This window comes from Rhamphochromis longiceps, linkage group LG12, assembly GCF_057381845.1.
Source record: "Rhamphochromis longiceps isolate RC_006_pf linkage group LG12, R_longiceps_female_GT1.1, whole genome shotgun sequence".
NCBI classification, from domain to species: domain Eukaryota; kingdom Metazoa; phylum Chordata; class Actinopteri; order Cichliformes; family Cichlidae; genus Rhamphochromis; species Rhamphochromis longiceps.
In genome coordinates, this window is record NC_140568.1 from 8,822,262 (window position 1) to 8,842,403 (window position 20,142).

At 41.5% G+C, this 20,142-nt stretch overlaps 1 protein-coding gene across 5 annotated transcripts; it reads left to right on the forward strand.

Annotated features, from left to right (window-relative positions):
• Positions 1–1,038: 1,038 nt before the first annotated feature.
• Positions 1,039–19,671, forward strand: LOC146656854 (rabphilin-3A-like). Of its 5 annotated transcripts, none has more exons than XM_085426857.1 (18): positions 1,039–1,310; positions 11,407–11,496; positions 11,616–11,627; positions 11,789–11,914; positions 12,023–12,152; positions 12,285–12,368; positions 12,460–12,628; positions 13,683–13,865; positions 13,955–14,137; positions 15,536–15,615; positions 15,759–15,833; positions 16,056–16,165; positions 16,307–16,433; positions 16,524–16,580; positions 16,688–16,842; positions 16,922–17,003; positions 17,565–17,661; positions 17,755–19,671. In XM_085426857.1, exons 2-18 carry the CDS (start codon positions 11,423–11,425, stop codon positions 17,883–17,885), a joined length of 1,875 nt encoding a protein of 624 aa, XP_085282983.1. In that variant the 5' UTR covers positions 1,039–1,310; positions 11,407–11,422; the 3' UTR covers positions 17,886–19,671. The 5 variants fall into 5 exon arrangements, with proteins under 5 accessions (XP_085282983.1, XP_085282985.1, XP_085282987.1 ...); XM_085426858.1 differs by lacking the exon at positions 1,039–1,310 and adding an exon at positions 2,049–2,139; XM_085426859.1 differs by lacking the exon at positions 11,616–11,627.
• Positions 19,672–20,142: the final 471 nt, after the last annotated feature.

Consider the following 20,142-nt stretch of genomic DNA (forward strand, 5'->3'; position numbering starts at 1 on the left):
CAGAGTATTAGAGTATGCTAGCGGCTAATCTAGCAAACGAATTAACAACAGAGTGATTTTAGATGTTGTAGAACTATAAGATGTTAAGCTGTGTGTCTTTTTCATAACAGTGACATGGTTGTATTTACCTTAATCGAACGAGTAGTCAGTCGCAGTAAACCCATCAGCAAATAAACTGGAGCAGACCGGCTACGTAAAAAGTGTAGGGGGGCGTGGTTGAGGTCAGGTCCAGCGGGTGTGTGGGCGGGAGCGTGACACAGTCGCTCCACCTCAAGTCACTACTGCGCAGACTCTGGCTCCAAAAATGCAAGATGGCAGCCTCCATATGCGGGGTATTTTGGCTTCATTTTTGCACAATGGGAGGAGGCGCTGTCGCGTCGTCCATGTTTTCTACAGTCATTGGCGGCAACTCTACACTGTAACAACCATAAAGTGCAGGCCATAACCACTGTGCCAACGGTTATTTATGACCGTGACGATTGTTGATTTCATTCACGTTACAAATAACTTATTAGAATAATTAAAAAAAAAAGAATCCTTTTAGATTAATTCAAAACCTTCAACTAAAGAAATGCATTCATCCTTTTCCTCGCACAATTATTTTTCGATCCATTAGATGGCGCAGTATCTTCACAGTAGGATTCAATCGCCGGCAAACTCCGGTAATTGAGTCACTGATGTTGGAACTTTACTGTTTTTTTTCTTGAAAATTACATAGTTAAAACTATCTTTTAAAAAGGAGAAAAAGAAGAAGATGCGTCAGGGGAAATAAAAGTTTCTGCTAATTTTATCTTACAGAAAACAAAGGTTCTTGTAGGCACATACATATGAAGAATAAAAACAAACCCCATGGTTGTTTAATATAATTTTTAAAAAGTGACTCAAATAAAAAACGGCTTAAAAAAACAACCTTTAAAGCTATAATCCACGTTTACGCGCCATAAAGACAGACTGCTGGATGACGAGACAAATTTAGACAATGTGTTATGGAGACAATTGGATCAGGTGATGACTGCCTACTTGAGCATCAGTGTTATCACTTCACATCCAGGGGTTTCCTGCCCAGGGTACCAAGGGCTTTCCATCCTCCGCACAGGATAGAAGACCAGTTCCCACGCACTGGGGTGATCCACTGTGCATTTCAGCAACAGATTACTCTTCCAGGCAAAATAAATAAATAAAACCACAGGCTTTTGTGACGAGCACCATGCGCAATGACTAACTCCGTGGTCGGATCCGAGCGCTGCACAGAAATTTAGTCCGCATCATTCCCTGACAGCTCCCTGAGAGAGGCAGGGCTGGATTCACAGGTAGGCTGTGCGATCTCCTTCGAAGGATTTTCAAACATTACATCCTCACCCGAAACATTTCTGTGAGATTATTGCGTTTGGACAGCCCATTGTAATTTCTCTTTAGCCTGTGCAAGTTGAATGGATGCAGCATTTCATTCAGAAGACACGGGGAATAGAAATCGCTTACTAGGGAGCTCGTTTTATTGCCTGTTTTTATTAATTTGCTGGAACACATATCATGGGTTTTTATTAGCCTGTTATTTACTGAGTCGTTTGAATGAAGGGGAGGATTGTGAGGGAGTGTGCAGTGCACTCAGTATGCGTGCTGATAATTAACCTATAGCTTTCAATTATAACAATGAACATTTCAGTGAATCCTTTGTGTTTTTGGGGGTACATCATTCTGAAGACGTGATCCTGCTGCAGAATTTTATTTATTTATTTTATTTTATTTTTTGCTGTCATTCATGCAGAGCTGGTGTTGCACTGATTTACTACTACCTACTTTGGTGTTATGATTATGGACTAAGTTTATTCATGAATGGCTACACTCTAGGTGTACCTCAGTAGGTTCAGCCCCCCCATCTCCCTTTATAAAAAAGATTTAATAAAACAAGACTAGAGCCCGGCTCCTCCTGCAAATGAAGTGCTTTGTTGTTGTAGATCTGATGTAAGAAAGCAGACCTGGTAAGTCATGTGGGAGACTGTGTGGTTGCAGTCCCTGGGCGTTGCTGCAGGGTTTTTTAGGAGCGCACGCTGGAGGCTTGCAGACTATAGAGGAAAAACATCAAGCTGATCACTGATGTGGGGAGGGCTGCTTCTCAACTCCAGCTGTGACACAGAGCAGGTGAATCAGTTGACTACTTATTGTGATGTTATCTTTTACTGCACCCTAGGGCTCTTATTATTATTAAACCTGGAATGTCCAAGCAGTGTGTGTGTGTGCGTGCGTGCGTGTGTGTGTGCGTGTGTGTGCGCGCGCACGCGCGCTGTAATGGGTTGGACTAGTTCATTCTTATTCTGACATTAATATGGAAAGAGGACAGAGAAAGGAAGCTGGGCTCTGCCTTCCAGTTCCACCATCTCCCAACTCCTCCTACAGACCTGAAAGCATGTGGATTAAATGGGGGAAGGGAGAAAAGACTGAATGAATGGTCTGAGCGATATCTGCAGTTGCATCCTTGCACATAAGCAGCCCCAGTAGTGATTGAACGACACCTTCATCCTGATGTCCCCTGTCTTTGTATTTTTCTCCCTGCCTGCTAGCCTATTGTTGTTTTCGAAAGAAGGAATGAAATTAAGAAAAGATATAGGAGGAGATCAGTTGTTTTCACATCTGGTCACATAAAACAAGAGTAAAAGAGCAAGAATGATGGGTATTTATAGAAAAGGTGGGGGGGGGGGGGGGTGAAAGATGGAGGAATGAAGTGCTTTGCATGCTGCATGCATTATTTAACACACAAGCATACAAGGCAGCCATACCCTTCTTCTTTAACCACGTTACTTTACAACATTTGTAACAATGACCTGGTCTGCATGGGTCTGAAAATTTAGCGCACACACACACACACACACACACACACACACACACACACACACACACACACACACACACACACACACACACACACACACACACATGGAGTTTAATCACTCTCATTCTCATCTTCTGATCTTGCTGTTACCATGGCCACAGTTGGTAAAGGTGCATGACTCCATGTTTTTTTGTGCTCGTCACCATCTATGCATGCAGCTTCGGGCCTAAATCACACAGTTTTTACTGTAAATCTACGCAGATTTTGTGTTCTGTGTTTAAATTCTGTTAGAGGAGATTTTATTCTGCCATTTGTGTCCAAGCTCCAGAGGGGAGTGGCTTCATCTTCTTATTCTCATCAGCGGTGGATAAGCATTGATTCACTTACTTATCCAAATGTGGTGATTCGAGCTGCCTAAATGGTGTGGCATATTGGAGAAAGCAGAAGTAATGAATGTGGCCTTTTAACAAAGTTCCCCCAGCAGAGTGAGGAGTTAAACATCCAAAATAGAATTAACACTAGTTTATCTCGAAAACCCCTTTTCCACCTTTCCACTACCCTTTCCAATCCCTGACCCTTATTTTACACTCATTCTAATCAGCGCTTTACATATGTTGCAGCTGCAATGATGGTCTTCAGAGTAACGCCTACAGGAAGCCTCCCGACAGAGGTTTTTCTCTCAAAAGTTGCAAAGAAGCTTGCTGTTAGTGATGCAGCTTCCAGGCCAGAACAGTTTGCCAACACAGATTTGTTAAAAACACCCAGGGGCATTGTACCTGCTAGTTTGCTAGTGGGACAAGAGGGAGAGTCAGATATCCCACAGCTGAACCACATCTTCACAGGGGAGAGAGTAACGGCAGTAAGACTAAGAGAGACCTGACGTGTTTTCTTTCATCTTATGAACCATGTAGTTTTGTCTCATAAGACTACAAACAGACATTTAATACCCCTATCTGTTACCTCTGACATAAGATTTGAAGAAACCGAGGGAACGTAATCAGCCGGTGCATCAGCAGCCAGTCCCACCTCTTGCTTCTGGGGCATACAAGGATGAATCACCATCAGCCAAGCAAATCTGAAACTCACTGCAGGCTCTTGCTAGAGTGCCGGTAATCGAGTGTTCCCTCGTCCTGTAGCTGTTGACTGACTTAGCTTTAAAAGGAGGCTCGGATAAAAGCATTCTCTGCTATATTAGGAGACTTGTGATGTAACAGAGTTGGTGATAACTGTGATATTTAAAATATGAAATATTTAAAGAATATTAATAATGCACACAAAAAAATAGTGCAGCACCAGTAACTATCACGTTGACACTTAAGCATAGTGGGTGGCAGTATTGCACTTTAACTGATGGCAGATGTTATGCCATGTGGAGTTTTGTTGTTGATTAAGCAACTGTTCTTTTTCTCTGTTTTTTTATGGTTAAGGTTTCAGACTTTCTCTTCAGCTCCCTTTGAGTCTAAAAGTTGAATCTGAATTATATGTAAATCAATATGCTGGTCAGATGGCGTTTTCAGCTAAATCTGAGGATTGCTAGGATCTGTTGGATGTCGACTGCAAATTCAGCCTTGTTGTGATTTCTGAATAAAAGAAAAAAAAATCTGCACCAGCCAGATTTAGGTTGACTGGATGGAGCCAACAATTATAGCAGGGTATCAGCATGATAGCTTGTTTGGTCACTGGATGGTTTTTCCTGTTTGTTCTCCAACGATGCGGGACCTGGATCCATGCCTGCCGAGAGGATGTAGTTGTGTGTATTTAAAATGGTACAACGCTCTCACATTTGAGAGGTGAAGAGTCCTCGCAGATGGTTCTGCAGATGGTCCCTGTCAGCGCCATTGTCTGAGTGAAAGCATGGATAATTTGTCAATGCGACAGACCTAAAAGACTAACATCCACACTGTTGCCCTAAACAGAGTTTCTCAATCTGTTCCACCCGATGTGATCTGTTCCTCCCCAAATCCTTGTTTGATAGTGGTCAGAGCATAAAGCGTACACTAATGCCTTAAGGAGAGGGTTTACACAGAGTGAATGGCAACGAGGGTGGGAGCTGTAAATAATTAAGAAATGCTGAGTGATGTGTTCCTCTTGCAGCAGAACATTTCACGGTGCAGTGCTTTATAGTGTTGCCCAGGTCCAACTTTCAGTGTGTTGCTATGCTGCCGTCTCACAGTCCTCTATGGAGGATGGATGGAGTTTTGTCATGCTACTGGGAGTGGGTGGCTACCTTTTGGTGGCTCCTACCCTCTCCCCACTCACTCTGAGACATTGTGAGAATTTGACATCAAGATCTGTTAAGCTACTTAGTTTATAAATCCAAATGATCATAAATTAAATTCTGCGATTTAGATTTAATTTATTTAAATTTGGCATCGCTGTTTATTTAATGTCAAGTCATGATATGTTTCCTTTGATAAAATCTGAGAAATCAGATGTTTTAATTGCGTTAAGAACTGCCAAATATACATTACAGATGAATGGGATGCTTGCTTTGAAGTAAAAGAGTATACACTTACACAATATAATCATGCAATACCGTGCAATCAAAATAATGTGTCAGCTTTGCAATCCATTGAACAGATGTTGGGAAATTTCCCGTGATAAGTCAGCTCCTTAAACTGCAGATAATAATAATAATAATAATAATAATAATAATAATAAAAATGAGTTGGTTATCAAATTACTGGACTCATCCTGTTGACATCAGGAGCTTTTGTTTATCCCCACACATTTAATAGTTGTTGAGAACAAATATGGGCTAAAGTGGTTATCCTGTCTTCCAAACTACAACATGCAGAGATGTGATTTTATGATGCGAATGACTGGAGCACATTTGACTCTTCCTTTTTACTTTGTGGTTGCAGGCGTTCCTGTTTCAGTTTTTTTTTCTTTTTTTACTGCTAAAGGTGGCAAGTCAATTACCATTCATGACCCTTACTGCACAGTGTACTCCAATCTTGTGTTTATAGCCTAATCAAAAATATAACACAGAACATTTTACAGCCTATAAAAAAAGACCTTCAGTTTCTACCTCACACGTCACCGCTGACTGCGAAGGAGCAGCTGGTTGTACTTTTCTGATCACATGTAGCTTACAAGTGAGTCAAAATGCTGTTGAGTAGTTCGTGTTTTGAAGAGAACTTGAGTGGTCTATAGACAGCTCACATATAGGCTTGTTTTTACAGACCATCCATCATTTTCCAAAAGTAGATCGTTTTCAACATTAAATTGTTTTCTCCATCATTCTAATCTCGTACTCAAATTCATCGAGTAGTGGTTAATTCTCAGGATGTGATAGTAGTTCATCCATATGCCGGCAATGCTGCTCGCTTGCGCCTTCCGTCTGCCCAGAATGTTTTACTTTGCTGTATTTAATTAGCATTTGGCAAAAAAGTCAGTGTGTGAGGAAGTGAATTAAAAAAGAAGGCATGATGTTCCAGATCACCACAGGACTTGAGCTAAAACTTTAGGCCAACCAAGACCTGTTTGTGTTCTCTTTCATAATACATAACACAATCTGACTTACTGCCAGACCAGATGGTAGAGGAGGAAAAATCAGGATGAAGTAAAATATGTTTCGTCACTTCTTAAACCCTCCTTTAAGTCCTTCTTTTTTCTTTATGATTTTATCATAAAACTTGAAAGTGATTTGTTGTATTTTGCATTGCACCATGTTTTTTAGCGATGACGTTGCCGTTCACCTTTCACAATAATCTTTGTTTCTTTGTTTGATGGTTTTGCGTGTTGAGTATGTTAGATTGTTAATAGAACCTCCATTATGCATTCAAAAGTTTTTGAACACATGAAATATAAATCAAAGGGAAACCAATTGTGTAAATCTGCATTGATCTCTGATTCTCATTAACCCATTTTACAAATATCCTTTGTGGAGGATGGCGAGGGAATTGTTGCCCTGGAATTCAAGTGTAGTACCTTGTAGTGTTTCAGTGTCATTATATTTAATACATTTATAAGTAGGACATGTAGCGGGGTGTCAGGCGATTGATAAAGCCCTTGGTTACGCTGCAGACAGTTGTCCTCTATCAAATTCGGAATAAGATAATACGTTTAGCATTTGGCAGTAATTTTGATTATTTAGTTTGTCTGCTTCATCAAAATAGATTTGCGAACCGTTCATGTTTCTTTCATAAATAATGATCAATGCCAATTTAAAAATTGCAGTATTGTTAGAGCACAAAGTGCTTGTATATTATTTGAGTAAATCCTTGCTTTTGTTTGCAGATTTCAGTACAGGAGGTAGCTTCGCTCTATCCTTACATCCCACTTACAGTAGCCCATGGTGAATCATTCCAAAGAAGCCCCACTGACTTGTTGTCACTGCCTGCTTTCCTCAGCTCTCCCTTCCGCAAGTACTGAAAACTCAAGACATTACTGTAAAAAGGTGCTTTTTCCCAGTCTGTTGGTTTTCCAGTCATATATTCTGCAGTAATGAGTCATACTCCTACTATTGAAAGATATACAACAACATTAATCTGTGAAAGTGCCTGACTGGACTCGAAATGGGTTACTCTTGCTGATGATTTTCTTGAACTGAAGAATGGATAGCTGTGTTTGCTAAAAGCTGATGCAAAACATCCAGGCTGTGCTCAGGGAGTTGTGTGTACGTAGACCCCTGAAGATGCACAGATGCAGATTTGTATTGACTAGTCTCTCAGGCCCTGAGGAGGAGACACAGGTTTCTAAATCGGTCCTCTCCACCCCCATATGAAATTCTCTCTATAGAGAGATCCCGCTGCATCCATGACTTATGGTGATCAGTCTTGAGTCGATGCTCTCCCTCTGGTCTTTCCTGCTGTCATCTCACACATGATCTGTTACTAGCTACTCCTGGCGGTATGGTGTGGCCATTTGCACAGTTCCCATTGTAAAGGTTTCATAACATTTTTGCAGAAGAATAAACAACAAATTAATAAATAACAGAGAATATGTGCTTCTCCTCAGAGAGGAATCCACCACCTGACTGAGTCATTTTTACCAGTTAAGCTGAGAAGTATAGAGGATGGAGTCTGAGGGTTAAAATGATGTCAGAAACAAGGCCCAGTATGACATTTTGGGCAAGACAGTTCATTATAATTGGTCTTGGATACAATTTTCAAAGTTACAGTACATTTAAAACCTTTTGAGAGAATTTAAACTACAACCAATGAAACCAGCACTACTTTCCAAAAGCTAAAGCATAACATCCTATAGTGACAGCTCTTTATGTGTATGTGATCCTTCAGACTATCTCCTGAATATTAATTGGTTTGTCACTTCAGCAAAGAACCCACTACTGTGATGCATTAATATCTATCCCGAGCAGGGAGCTCGGGCTAGTCTGAGTCAGTCGTTACCTTGCCCAAGTCTTAACGTAGCCTCCCATCTGTCTCTCTCCATCCACCTCTGCAGGACAATAATGTTCGACAAAAGTGCCGTAATTTATTTTGGCAAGTGAAGGAGGGCCGCACTTCAGAGTGTCAGTGCATAAAATACACGGTGTGGTCAGAGTTATGTCTGATCTGTCAGTCTGCTGCTGAAAAAGTGGAAAAAGACCAGGCTCCCTGAGGACTGTGCTGCTAGTGTTGGCTAGATGCAGGCGCTGCATCAGAAGGAAAAGCCCACACCCAGAGTGCCTATTGATAGCACAGCGAATTTCTTGAATCCTGCAGGCAGACGTACAACAGATTAGACCTCAAAAGGTATGGAGCCCGACGTTACGGAGTATAATATGAGCAGCTGAATGAGTGGTGCACCCCTCCCTTTTGCTACTGCTTTTACTCTCTCCAAGTTTCTACAATGCTGGATTTTCCTGCTTTGAAATGCTGAAGACAAGTACCACAGTAACTTCTCACTTTTCCTTTTTTGTCATTAACATTGTGCATTTTTGGCTAAATCCCGCCCCCAACATATTAAACCTCATAATCCAAAGAGCGGCAATGATGCATAAAGTATAGATAAAAACAGAATGCAACAATTTACAAATCATTTAATAGGCTTTATTTAAGTTTTTATAGTTAAAAGACAACATACCAAAGCTTCAAAGTGACAAAAATGATGATTTTTGTAATAATATATGGACATTTTGATTTTGATATACCAGCAAAACACTGCAAAAAAAGAGAGGCAACATCAACACTGTTTTGCATCACCTCATGCTTTAAAACACTCAACAACTTGGGAACCATGATGAATGATCGTTGTAATTTTAAGAGCAGAGTACTTTTCAGGTCTTCCCTGATATAGATCTTAGGTGCTTGAAAGTTTTACATCTCATAAAGCACCAACTGTTTTCAATGGGCAGGACTGCAGGCAGGCCAGTGTAGCACTTACACTCTTATTAAGATGACATGTTGTTAGAAAGCATGCACACTTTGGTTTGGTATTCTTTTGCTTAAATGAGCAAGCTTTTCTCTGACTACTCCCAGATGGGCTAATTACCCATGCTGTGCCCACCGATTCGCCCCTTTCCCATCACAGATGTAGCCCCTACAAATGGTCTCCACATCTTTCATTCTGAAACATTTGACCTGCTCGCTCTTTCTTAAACAATAATGCTTCTTATTTTACCTAATTAGTTGCCAGATTTCCACCAGGTGGTTTTATGTTATACACCACCTCAGTTTTGAAAAATTAAATGAAAATGTATTTAAATAGCCCAAAAGCTTCAAGGCTTTACATTGTAAAGACAAAACCCTAAAATAATACAGGCAAAAAACCCTCAATAATCAAACGACTCCCTATGAGCAAAACGAAAAACGTCCTTTTACCTGAAGAAACCTCTGGCAGAACCAGGCTCAGAAATGGGTAGCCATCTGCTTGACCAGTTGGGGGTGAAGCAAGACAAGACAAAAGACACACAGTGGAAGAGAGCAGATCACCATAACAATTCCTGGTATCTAAAGCACAAGAAAGGTTCTTAGTTTGTGTGGTTGCTTCAGTTTCGAACCTGCCAGTCTTCTCTGAATGCAGGTACTTTCCTTCATGACATACACTGTGGATCCAATCGCTCCATGTACTGTCTGGCAGAGGATTGATACAACCCTCTGTCAGTCGCAGGAGTGCCTACAGACACACACACACACACACACACACACACACATACACACACACTCAGAAAGCAGTCGTACTCGTAGGCAATTGCCTCAGTGAATTCTGTCGACGGTGTCGTATTATCTTTACCATGTCAGTCTGAGATTAAATTACATTGCTAGTGTATCATATGGATGGATGAACCACTCACTCTTTCTCACTGTCATTATTAGTACTCACTCTGTTCTCTGTCTATTTTTTTTGTTTTGTTTTGTTATGGGGTTTATTTTGCATCATGTACTGCAGTGACCGCAAAAGCTGACATTTACTTTAAATACTCTGATGACACAGCCATCCTTAGCATCCTCCTCGGCAACAGTGACTCTCTCCTTGTCTGTAAACAGTCCAGTTCAGATTCTTCATGGAGCGTCAATAAGTTCCAAGTGAAGTCTTATAAATAGTCTTATAAACATTAGTCTCCCCTGCCCCCATAGCACCCACCTCCATACCCAGCTTCACCAACATCCCTGGGGCCAAACGAGTTGATAACTTGATGGCATTTAAAAAAAAAGGCGTTAACACACTATGACCAATCAGAAATGCTGTAAAAAGACTCTTAGTCATAGCTGTGGTGTCATTGCATAATTGAGCGACTCCTGCTGCACGTAACCATCTGTTTCTTTGATTTGTGCAGATTCACAAACGGGAAGCGATTCTTATGGCTTCACTAACAGCTGCTCAAATAACTGACCTTGCCACCCCCAATTTGCACAACTTTATCTCCACAGGCCTGACAGTGAAGGCGCATCTAAATTCAAACAAACTAGACCACTCACTTCACTTCATATTGCATCATTTCACTCTGCACCATCATGAACAAGAAGGCTCGTTTTGTCATGAGCGTCGTTCCCATTGTTGTATGCCCAGTAAGCGTCTCTCCCCCTACAGGAAACGCTTATGTCGCTGTAGCTCTGTCGTGTATTTTACAGATCAGTTTGTGGTGTTTCTGAAATGTTTTCTTGCATCCATTCACTGCTTGAATATTTTCCTGGAACTATATATTGAAACAGGCTTGGCAAGAGGACACGATACTGATTAGGCGGTAAATCTGGCAATGCAAGCCTCTTTGAAAGTTGGTGTATTTCTCATGCTTATGCAAATTCATTGGAAGCAAAGTGGATGAAGAAGCTAAAAGTTACTTTTCTGGGAATGATATTTGATTTTTGTAGATTCTACTTTTTTTTTTGGCTTCTGATGGACATTTTAATTAACCCTGCGCTGTGACATTAAAAGGAAGTGTAGCTGGTGACTTTTCAATTTGATGTTGGCTCTGTCCTGGCTCACACATTTGTAGGAAATGACTTTTTTGATGAGAGAGCAATCCGGTGGCAATTAAGTTGGTGCTGCATAAGCACGAGATAAGGGTGCAGGAAAGGTAAAAGTGTGGCTCTGAGATATAGCTAGAGAGTTTTTATGACATCAGTTAAAGCTTGTTTGACTACCTCATGCTGAATTTATCCATGCCTTCTGTCTCTCTGTCTATCCCACAGACTGCAACAGAGCAGCATGACAGACACAGTGATGAGCAGCAGCTCAGATCGCTGGGTGTCCAATGACAGGCAGAGGAACATGCACGCTAGGTAAGCCTGATGCTCAGAACAATTTTTCTTCTAGTAAACCTTTCATATGGCCACATCAACACCTAACTGTGCCTTCCTCTTTTCACCTGCATCTGTCTGATATGTGATTTGTGACATAGTGATAAAGAACAGTAAGTAGATAAACTCCTATCTTATTGCATTAGGCAGCAATGTGCTGATGCAGTAAATGCATGCTCATTCATTCATTGCTCAATGCCTGCATGTAAATGTGTGATTGGTATAGTTAAATCATATAGTGCACCTTCAACTGCAGAGTATGCTTGGCTTACAGGGGCAACTGGACCATGCAGCCAGGCCCCGGTCCCGGTCCAGACCTCACCGATGAAGAGAAGGAGATTATAAACAGCGTGATCGCCCGTGCTGAGAAAATGGAGGCCATGGAGCAGGAGAGAATTGGGTAAGACCTGCAGTAGTTTCTCTTCTGAGACTGATTGCACACATATATTTTGACTTGGGATAATAATTGTTGACATTTTAAGTGAGATTTCACTCTGTGCTGCTGCAGGCGTTTGATAAACCGCCTGGACGACATGAAAAAGACTGTGTGTGGGGATGGAGTGTCCCGCTGTTTGCTGTGTGGAGAGCAGCTGGGCTCACCTGGGGTCAGCTCAGTGGTGTGCGAGGACTGCAAAAAGGTTGGTAATAAGTCAGCTCTTCTGCTACGATTCAGGCTAAAGGTTAAGAAAATCCAATAGGTCAGCCGTATATTTGTAATAACATTGAAAATGGCAAGCAACTGGTAATCTTTATTCTAATCTGTTGTGTAGAACATGTGTACCAAGTGTGGCACACAGTGTGGCAGTCGGCCACGCGCTGTGTGGCTGTGCAAGATCTGCAGAGAGCAGCGAGAGGTGAGCGCTTTAAAACGAGAGATAAAATTACAATTAAAACAATAATCCATTGAAAAAGACGATAAAACATATGCTTTTCCTCTTTTCTCAGGTGTGGAAGAGATCTGGTGCCTGGTTTTTCAAAGGTTTCCCGAAGCATTTCCTGCCATCACCGATGCCATTATCTAAAGCAAAAGAGACAGGTGCCCAGGAGGCAGCAGAGCCCCAGAGGCCAAAAGCCTCTGGGCCGAGGGAGACAGTAACCCAACAACAAGCACCAGGTAGACACAGCTAGCTTCAACTTTAATCTATCTATCTATCTATCTATCTATCTATCTATCTATCTATCTATCTATCTATCTATCTATCTATCTATCTATCTATCTATCTATCTATCTATCTATCTATCTATCTATCTATCTATCTATCTATCTATCTATCTATCTATCTATCTATCTATCTATCTATCTATCTATCTATCTATAACAGTTGGTCTATGTTATGTCTTAGGTCAGAATCAAAATGAGGCTCTTGCCTCTGAACAACAGGTTTCAGGCAAGTTCAATATCTATAACCCTTTTAAGATAGATCTGCTATATGAATGCGCTTTCCTCTTGCTTCCTGGCATCTGACAGTGTTCTGTTAAGTATTCTGTTTTTATGATGTGCTAGTGGTTCATTTCCTCCCCTTCGTCACCACCCTGGCTATTTTATGGTGGCCAGGTGTGAAGCTACCAAAGCAGGCTAACTAGCTTCCGCTCAGAAAGTGAAAAGTTGCACTTTTTGGAAAATTAATATTTCTAATTTTCAGTGTGACTTTTTCAAACACCACCTCTTCAGTCTCTTCAGATCAGCCTTTCTGATAATGCAGTCCCACCTCTCATTGCTCTTTTCCCTGCCATCAAACCTTTTATCTCCTACCCAAATTTGGCTGTGCCGCCCACTGTCACAGAGGAGGGGGGCATGAAGAGCTCAATTAAACTGTCGGAAGTCCCATGCTGTGGCGTGGAATGAGCCTCCAGGTGGTGCTGGCATGATGGGTCGCACAGCATCATTTCACACTTTCAGCGTGATTACCTGTGCAGTGTGAGTTCCCCGTACAAGAGAAGCAGTCTGCATAGCTGCTGCATGTATGGTTGCTGGCTGCCACAGCTTGTTGTAGCGTATGTAGGTCAATGCCTGTGCTACAAAAAAGCTACAACATCAAAAGTATCTGGAGAGACCGCGGAGTATTACAGAATCCACTGCAGTAGCAGCCTGAAGTGGTCTTATTATGCACTTTTCCCCTATGCGCAGTACGCAAGTTCTGAATAATGTGATTCATGCTTATTTTTAGGGCCCGAGCCACAGGGCCGTCCTGGTTACCCACCTGTGGCCCCTAAACCAGTTATGCGCATGGCCTCAGGCGGGGCTGGCCCAGAAGAGGCCGGGCAGGGCAGCCCAGTGGTGATGAAGAAGATGGTGCCTGTCCAGAGCACCAGACCACAGCCTTGTGCATCCACCAACGTGACGCAGCAGGGTGAGAAACAGCTCTTTGTGTTTAGAGAGAGAGAGAAATCCTCAGTTGTGTCATTTCTTGCTGTCTGAGACAACTGAATGTGGTTGTAGGTTCAATGGTCGGAGATGGAGGTGCTTACTCTTCTGGTGCAGTTCCTCCAGAGCAGAGAGCGCCTCCTGCAGTGAGAGAGGACAGGAGGCAGCCGACTGCCTACGGTGCCCCTCCTGCCCGACAGCAACCTCCCCCAGCTGACGAGGAGGAGGAAGTCAATGACTATGACTCGGATGAAGCCAGTGAGTACACCATCTGCTCACCCTTCTCATGGAGTGACATGACTGATGTGTATTGTTTTAAATTCCCTTTCTGTACAGTTTGATTTCTCTCCACTGATTTCAAGAAAATAACAAAAGATAAGGGTTTGGTTTTGGGGTTTTCTTTAAATCAGGAAGAACTTATTTCTGTAAGGCGTACAGTATTGGGGGTTGATTCCCTTAATTTGGCAAAATCTGTTTCCCTCGGGCATACTGAATCACATCTTTGGCTTCATTTCTGCAATTTAGTTCGCTCCTACTAAAATAATTCATGTGCACTTCATTTAATAAATTGCCCAGTAGTCCAAGCAAACGGTAAATATCATTCTGGCAGTGCCTGTCGAGCTGAGTTAAAAATGACAAATAAACACCGTATGTGACCAGAATATAAAAAAATCGTTATCAGAGGAAGTAAAGCAGAGAAACATGTAGAGCTACATAAGTAGCGATGCATCTAGTCACTGTTTTCATGTATCCCATTTTAATGATGAGGATGATAACCCGCCAGTCATGATTTTGGCCTCCGGCGTCAAACAGCCCTCATTCTGTCTCAGGGGAATTGGGTTTTAATTTATTTTATTGAGGTCCAGGACAATTAAGCTGTGCAAAAAAAAATTTAAGATACAGGAGGCGGAACATGTTATAGATCCCTTGTGTGGGATTTAGTCCCCAGTGTAAGCAGGGAACATGTCAGAAATAGCAGTGATTTTATGTGTCTGTTCTCTATGGGGATGTGATGTAGCCCAGTTGGATACGACTTCTTTACTTAACAAGTAACAGCAATTTCGGCATATCTTAACTTAATATCTGCATGTTTTGATTTTTAGTGATTTGTTACCAGTATAAATAATATGCATATTTAATCTTTTAATAAATTATAATCCAGTAGTGCTTATTTTCATCTATAAAAGTGATACGATCATATAGGAATATTGACCTTGGTCCAGACTAAAATACCATACTAGCACCATTTAAGGACTGAAAATTACATCCAGACATTCATATGCTTTTGCTTATGCTTGGCAATAAAACTCATGTAAAGAAAGTCTGAGTGGGCAGCATGCTGGTCTTTATTTTTTCCCTCCCTTATCCTTTGAGACTTGATTTCTTTTATATTATATTTCCCTGTTTTTAATAAGATTGTCCTGCTGTTTACATAAGGTAAATAGAAGCCTGAGAATGTTTCATGATGAAGGTCAAGTCCTTTTGTCCATCCCTTCAGTCCATTCTGGGCTGGTTTCCAATTCTCATTTTAATTTACAAGATGAGCGTTGTTTAATTACAAGACAATCTTTCTATATTTACACTCTTAATTGTTCAAGAGCAGACTTGCTGTCTCCCTGTACCTTCGTGTAATGATTGGTCCGGGATCTCTTTCAGCCACTCTGGGCTCTCTAGAGTTCAGTCTTCACTATGAACAGGAAAGCAACAGCCTCCACTGTACCATCCTCAAAGCAAAGGTACCACTATTCAGCTCATTCTCCCACACAAAGAGGCAATTTCAATCAAGTGGGTCATGTTAAAAAGGCCCTGAATGGCACTATAGCTTAATTGCTGTCTGTCGTTTGTGATGTGGTGAACACCCTGCCCTGTTTCTCCTCAGGGACTGAAACCCATGGACTCAAATGGACTGGCAGATCCTTATGTCAAGCTTCATCTGCTGCCAGGGGCTAGTAAGGTAAAATGCGTACTTTCCTACATTAAACTTTCACTTATTTTAAAAGATCTCCTGCTATGCAATAAAGGAAGGATGGCAATTTCAGGCCGTTTGATTTGATGAGAAACCTTTCTCCTAGCTCAAGCCTGACATCTTGTGGTTTAGTCTTACAAGTATGACTTGGAGGTTTAACTGTATCTAGAAAATTATATTTCCTTTCCTGATCCACCTTGAATCCAACAGTCGAACAAGCTGCGCACAAAGACACTGAGAAACACCCGCAACCCTGTGTGGAATGAGGCGCTCACCTACCATGGCCTGACAGATGAGGACATGCAGCGTAAGACCCTCAGGTGAACACTAAATTTCAGACTGTTTCACTTAAAGCTTTACTTTGCATCAACAGCCATGTGGTCACATGTCAAACTGAATCTGTCCTTGCATTTAAAGACATACCGGTCTGTATAATTAAGAGTTACTTAAAATTTTCTCAGGGTCTCTGTCTGTGACGAAGACAAGTTTGGGCATAATGAGTTTATCGGGGAAACCCGAGTGGCACTGAAGAAACTGAAGATGAATCAGAAGAAAAACTTCAACGTGTGTCTAGAGAGAGTTGTGCCTGTGAGTGAAACTCACACATAGTCAAAGAGGCCTTTGTTCCATTTGTCACAGACTCTTTTTGACCTGCTCTAATCTCGCTCCCCCTCGCAGACAAAGAAAACCGCAACAGCCGGCACAGCCAGAGGGATCGCTCTCTACGAGGATGAGGCAATGCTATTTCCACACATGTCTAAACATGATGGATTCCCCCACAAGTTTATGCAAATTTTTATCATGAATCCTACTGAACTATTTACCTCCTCTCTCTGTCATAGCCGGGGAAAGACGGCACAGAGGTAGAAGAGCGTGGTCGGATTCTGATATCCCTGATGTACAGCACCCAGCAGAACCGCCTCATTATAGGCGTTGTGCGCTGCGTCCATCTGGCGGCCATGGATGCGAATGGTTACTCGGACCCATATGTCAAAATGTAGGTAGAGCAAACAATAAGTACACTTCACTGCTAATGCATGCCGTTAGATTCAATTTTGCACATGTGCAATTTACAGATGTCTGAAGCCTGACATGGGGAAGAAGGGAAAGTGCAAAACACAAATCAAGAAGAGGACTCTGAACCCAGAGTTTAACGAGGTTTGTAAGAGAGCTCAAAGGGAAACTCTGCAGTTAATATAAATGAGCTCCTCCACAAGTTACCAACACATTACTGTGGTCTTACTCTGAGCAACCATAGACTGTATATAAAAGATTGATGTAGACACTATGACTTCACTCGTTGGTTTGTGAAGTCGGATAGAACTAAATCCAGGTTTGTTTCTGAGCATCACATGCTACCAGGCATACATCTGGCTCAGAAACCAAGGACAATGCTCATTTGAACTATAGCAACATGTCAATCTCAAAGTTACTACGTCCTCCATCATATCCTGCTTTATGCCTCATTTAATCATTGTACTCTAATTACGATCATAATTTACCTGAGGTTGGTAATAGGTACAAAGTAGGGTCATTTTCTCAGCTTTTCTTCTTTTTACACCACCTTCTAACTGTGGAAAGCCTGCTGGCCATTAGAAAGACTCCAGGCTCAAAGCTCTTTTGCACTGGCAAACCTGGAGGCTACATCCATCTTTTATATCAGGTCTATCAGAAATGAAAAAGGCTAAAGGCTGTCTCATTGTCCCTATCAAACTTCAGGAATTCAGTTTCGACATCAAACACAGTGAACTGGCCAAGAAGACGCTAGATATATCAGTGTGGGATTATGATATTGGGAAGTCCAATGACTACATAGGTAAACATTTGATCTGTTTTGATGCAATAAACGTGATATTCTCACAGGTTCTCCACCTGCCTTTCACACCTCCTCCCACTTCTCTTCTCACAGGTGGATGTCAGTTGGGTATCACTGCCAAGGGAGAGAGGCTGAAGCACTGGTATGAGTGTTTGAAGAACAAAGACAAGAAGATTGAGCGCTGGCACACCTTGTTAAATGAGAATCACGTTGCTAGTGATTAACCACTTGCCCCATCGCACCATACAGCATGTGCTCATACTATCCTTCCTAGCTGGCTTGCATTTATCTCCTGATCAACTTTTTTTTAACCATGTTCTTGTTTATTACTTAATCTTCTGTATTCACTGCTCCCGTTTGCCCTCTTCCCCGAGTTAGTATACTGTTCTGTCCCGTTTCCTTATAAACGATTCCTCTGCCTACACTGATACTTAATCTGCCTCTGGTACAAATCATGGCGCAAATGAATTAGAAATTTTTGTTAATGTAGCTGAGACATCTATCAGCAAGGCCATCACGCCTGTCAGCGATGTTACACGTTGTGCCGAACTTGACACGTTCTTCGCAAAGGAAAATGATGTTTGACTTGCACAGAACAAGAAAAGCAATATGCTACGGCATCTGTCACAACCTTTGCTCAAGCTTAAAAAAAGGCTCGACGGAGCTCACGCTTAAAATTTATTAGACTGTAAAGGTATTATCTTTGTTTTCTCACGTGATGACATCACGCTATAGTGTAACACTTGACCTGTATAAGCATGTCACGCCACACACAACACTACATGCAGCTGCACCTTCAGATACTTCAACTTTCTCAGCATATTGTATATTACCATGAAGAAATGTTTACATAACGATACATTGCTCAGGTTAGTATAGACATCTGATTACAACAGATGATTCATAAGTCAGTGGACCATGAGCTAGATCAATCTTCAATCAGTTGCTGTTAATTTGTGATTTAAAATTAGAGCACTTAGTTTAAACCAGGAGGTTTTTTTCTGTATGGTAATTTAAACTGTGAACTCTGAGTTTGTGGAAAGTATTAACTATGTGTTTAGAGAAACTGAAAAATGAACCGTGATGTTTACTTTCCAGTTGATTTCTTTGTCGCGGTGAGAACTGGCAGGAAACAAACAAACAAACAAAAAGAACTTCATCCTGCTACCTCTACTCCTCTGAAGCTAGCGGTTCACCCTGACACCTCAGAGGTTTTCTACTGCAGTGTTTACATGGAATGCACAGAGTCAGGTTTCTTACAGCTTTCCCTAACAAATTTGGCTGCTCCGCTTAACAAGCAGAGAAGGCTGGACAGGTTATGTCATTAGTATGTGCAGCTTTACCTGCATGCACTGTGCTTGTGACTCTTGTGTGCCTGGGGCAGTCATGGCCCGCTTTTACCCCGATGTACCCTTTGCACAAAACAGCCTCCCCCACCCTCCTCGGTCTGCCACACCCCAATCATTCAAGGCTTTAGTGTGCGTTTGTTCAATGATTACAAAAAACCAAGGAAAACACACCTTACAAAGTGGATCGACCTCAATTTATACAGCTGTCTGCAAGTTATTCCAATGTCATAACAAAGACGAAAACAAAAAGATTCTATGCATGAAATGTCTTGTTGTTCAAGATACAGATACATATATATATGTACTTTGTAAGAAATCAATGCTATTGTAATTCCATCAATGTTTACACTTCTCCCCCACAACATTCCTGTTAATACTTTATATACAACAGGGCATATTCTGCATGACTATAACGACTATGGTGTAATCTGAATAAACTGGTTTGTTAGCATCCACAGGATAGACTAATAATCAGCTGAGCACACCATAATATGACCATGTCCAACTCTATCGGTAGCAGACTATGACATTAATCTTATACTTTGAACGAGAGGTCCTGTACATAAAATCTTTCCAGCGTCTTGTTTTCTCTGTAAAACCACTCTGCCCCCTCGTGGCAGTTATTCAGACGCCCTCCAGTCCCGCATTTGTGCTATTTCAGCCACAGTGATCGTCAAATGATGATTGGCATTTTGCTGTTTCAAAAAGCAAAACGAGCAGAAAACAAAAGCAGGCTTTCTCCTGAGCTACACCCACACCTGTCTTCTTCTTGTTTCAGCCAGTTCAGTGGAATGTTTCTTCTTTAATCTCTGTATTTGTACATAGATAGTGCATGCAACGGAAAGATGTATGTTTGCAAATAACTTTGCATGTAAAGATTTTGCAGAGAGTTTACACAGATCAATAAAGTCTAAGGAAAAAAACAACAAGCTTCTTGATGTGGAAAAGCCTTTCTGATATTAGGAGGAAAGATGCTCTCATCATATGGTAGTAATAAATGGAACAAACATGAAATTTGAAAGGATAAAAACTGAGGTGGACGATTGGACAGTTTATAACCACTTCAACTGTGCTTTATTGATGGAAAAGTATTGTTGGAGATATCCATTTGGGTTCATTGGTGACTACATTT

Coding starts and splice junctions, on each gene's coding strand:
- LOC146656854 (XM_085426857.1), top strand. CDS start 11,423: ATGACAGACACAGTGATGAGCAGCAGCTCAGATCGCTGGGTGTCCAAT. Junction 16,166..16,306: donor ATGCAGCGTAAGACCCTCAG/GTGAACACTAAA, acceptor AAATTTTCTCAG/GGTCTCTGTCTGTGACGAAG. Junction 17,004..17,564: donor TGAACCCAGAGTTTAACGAG/GTTTGTAAGAGA, acceptor ATCAAACTTCAG/GAATTCAGTTTCGACATCAA.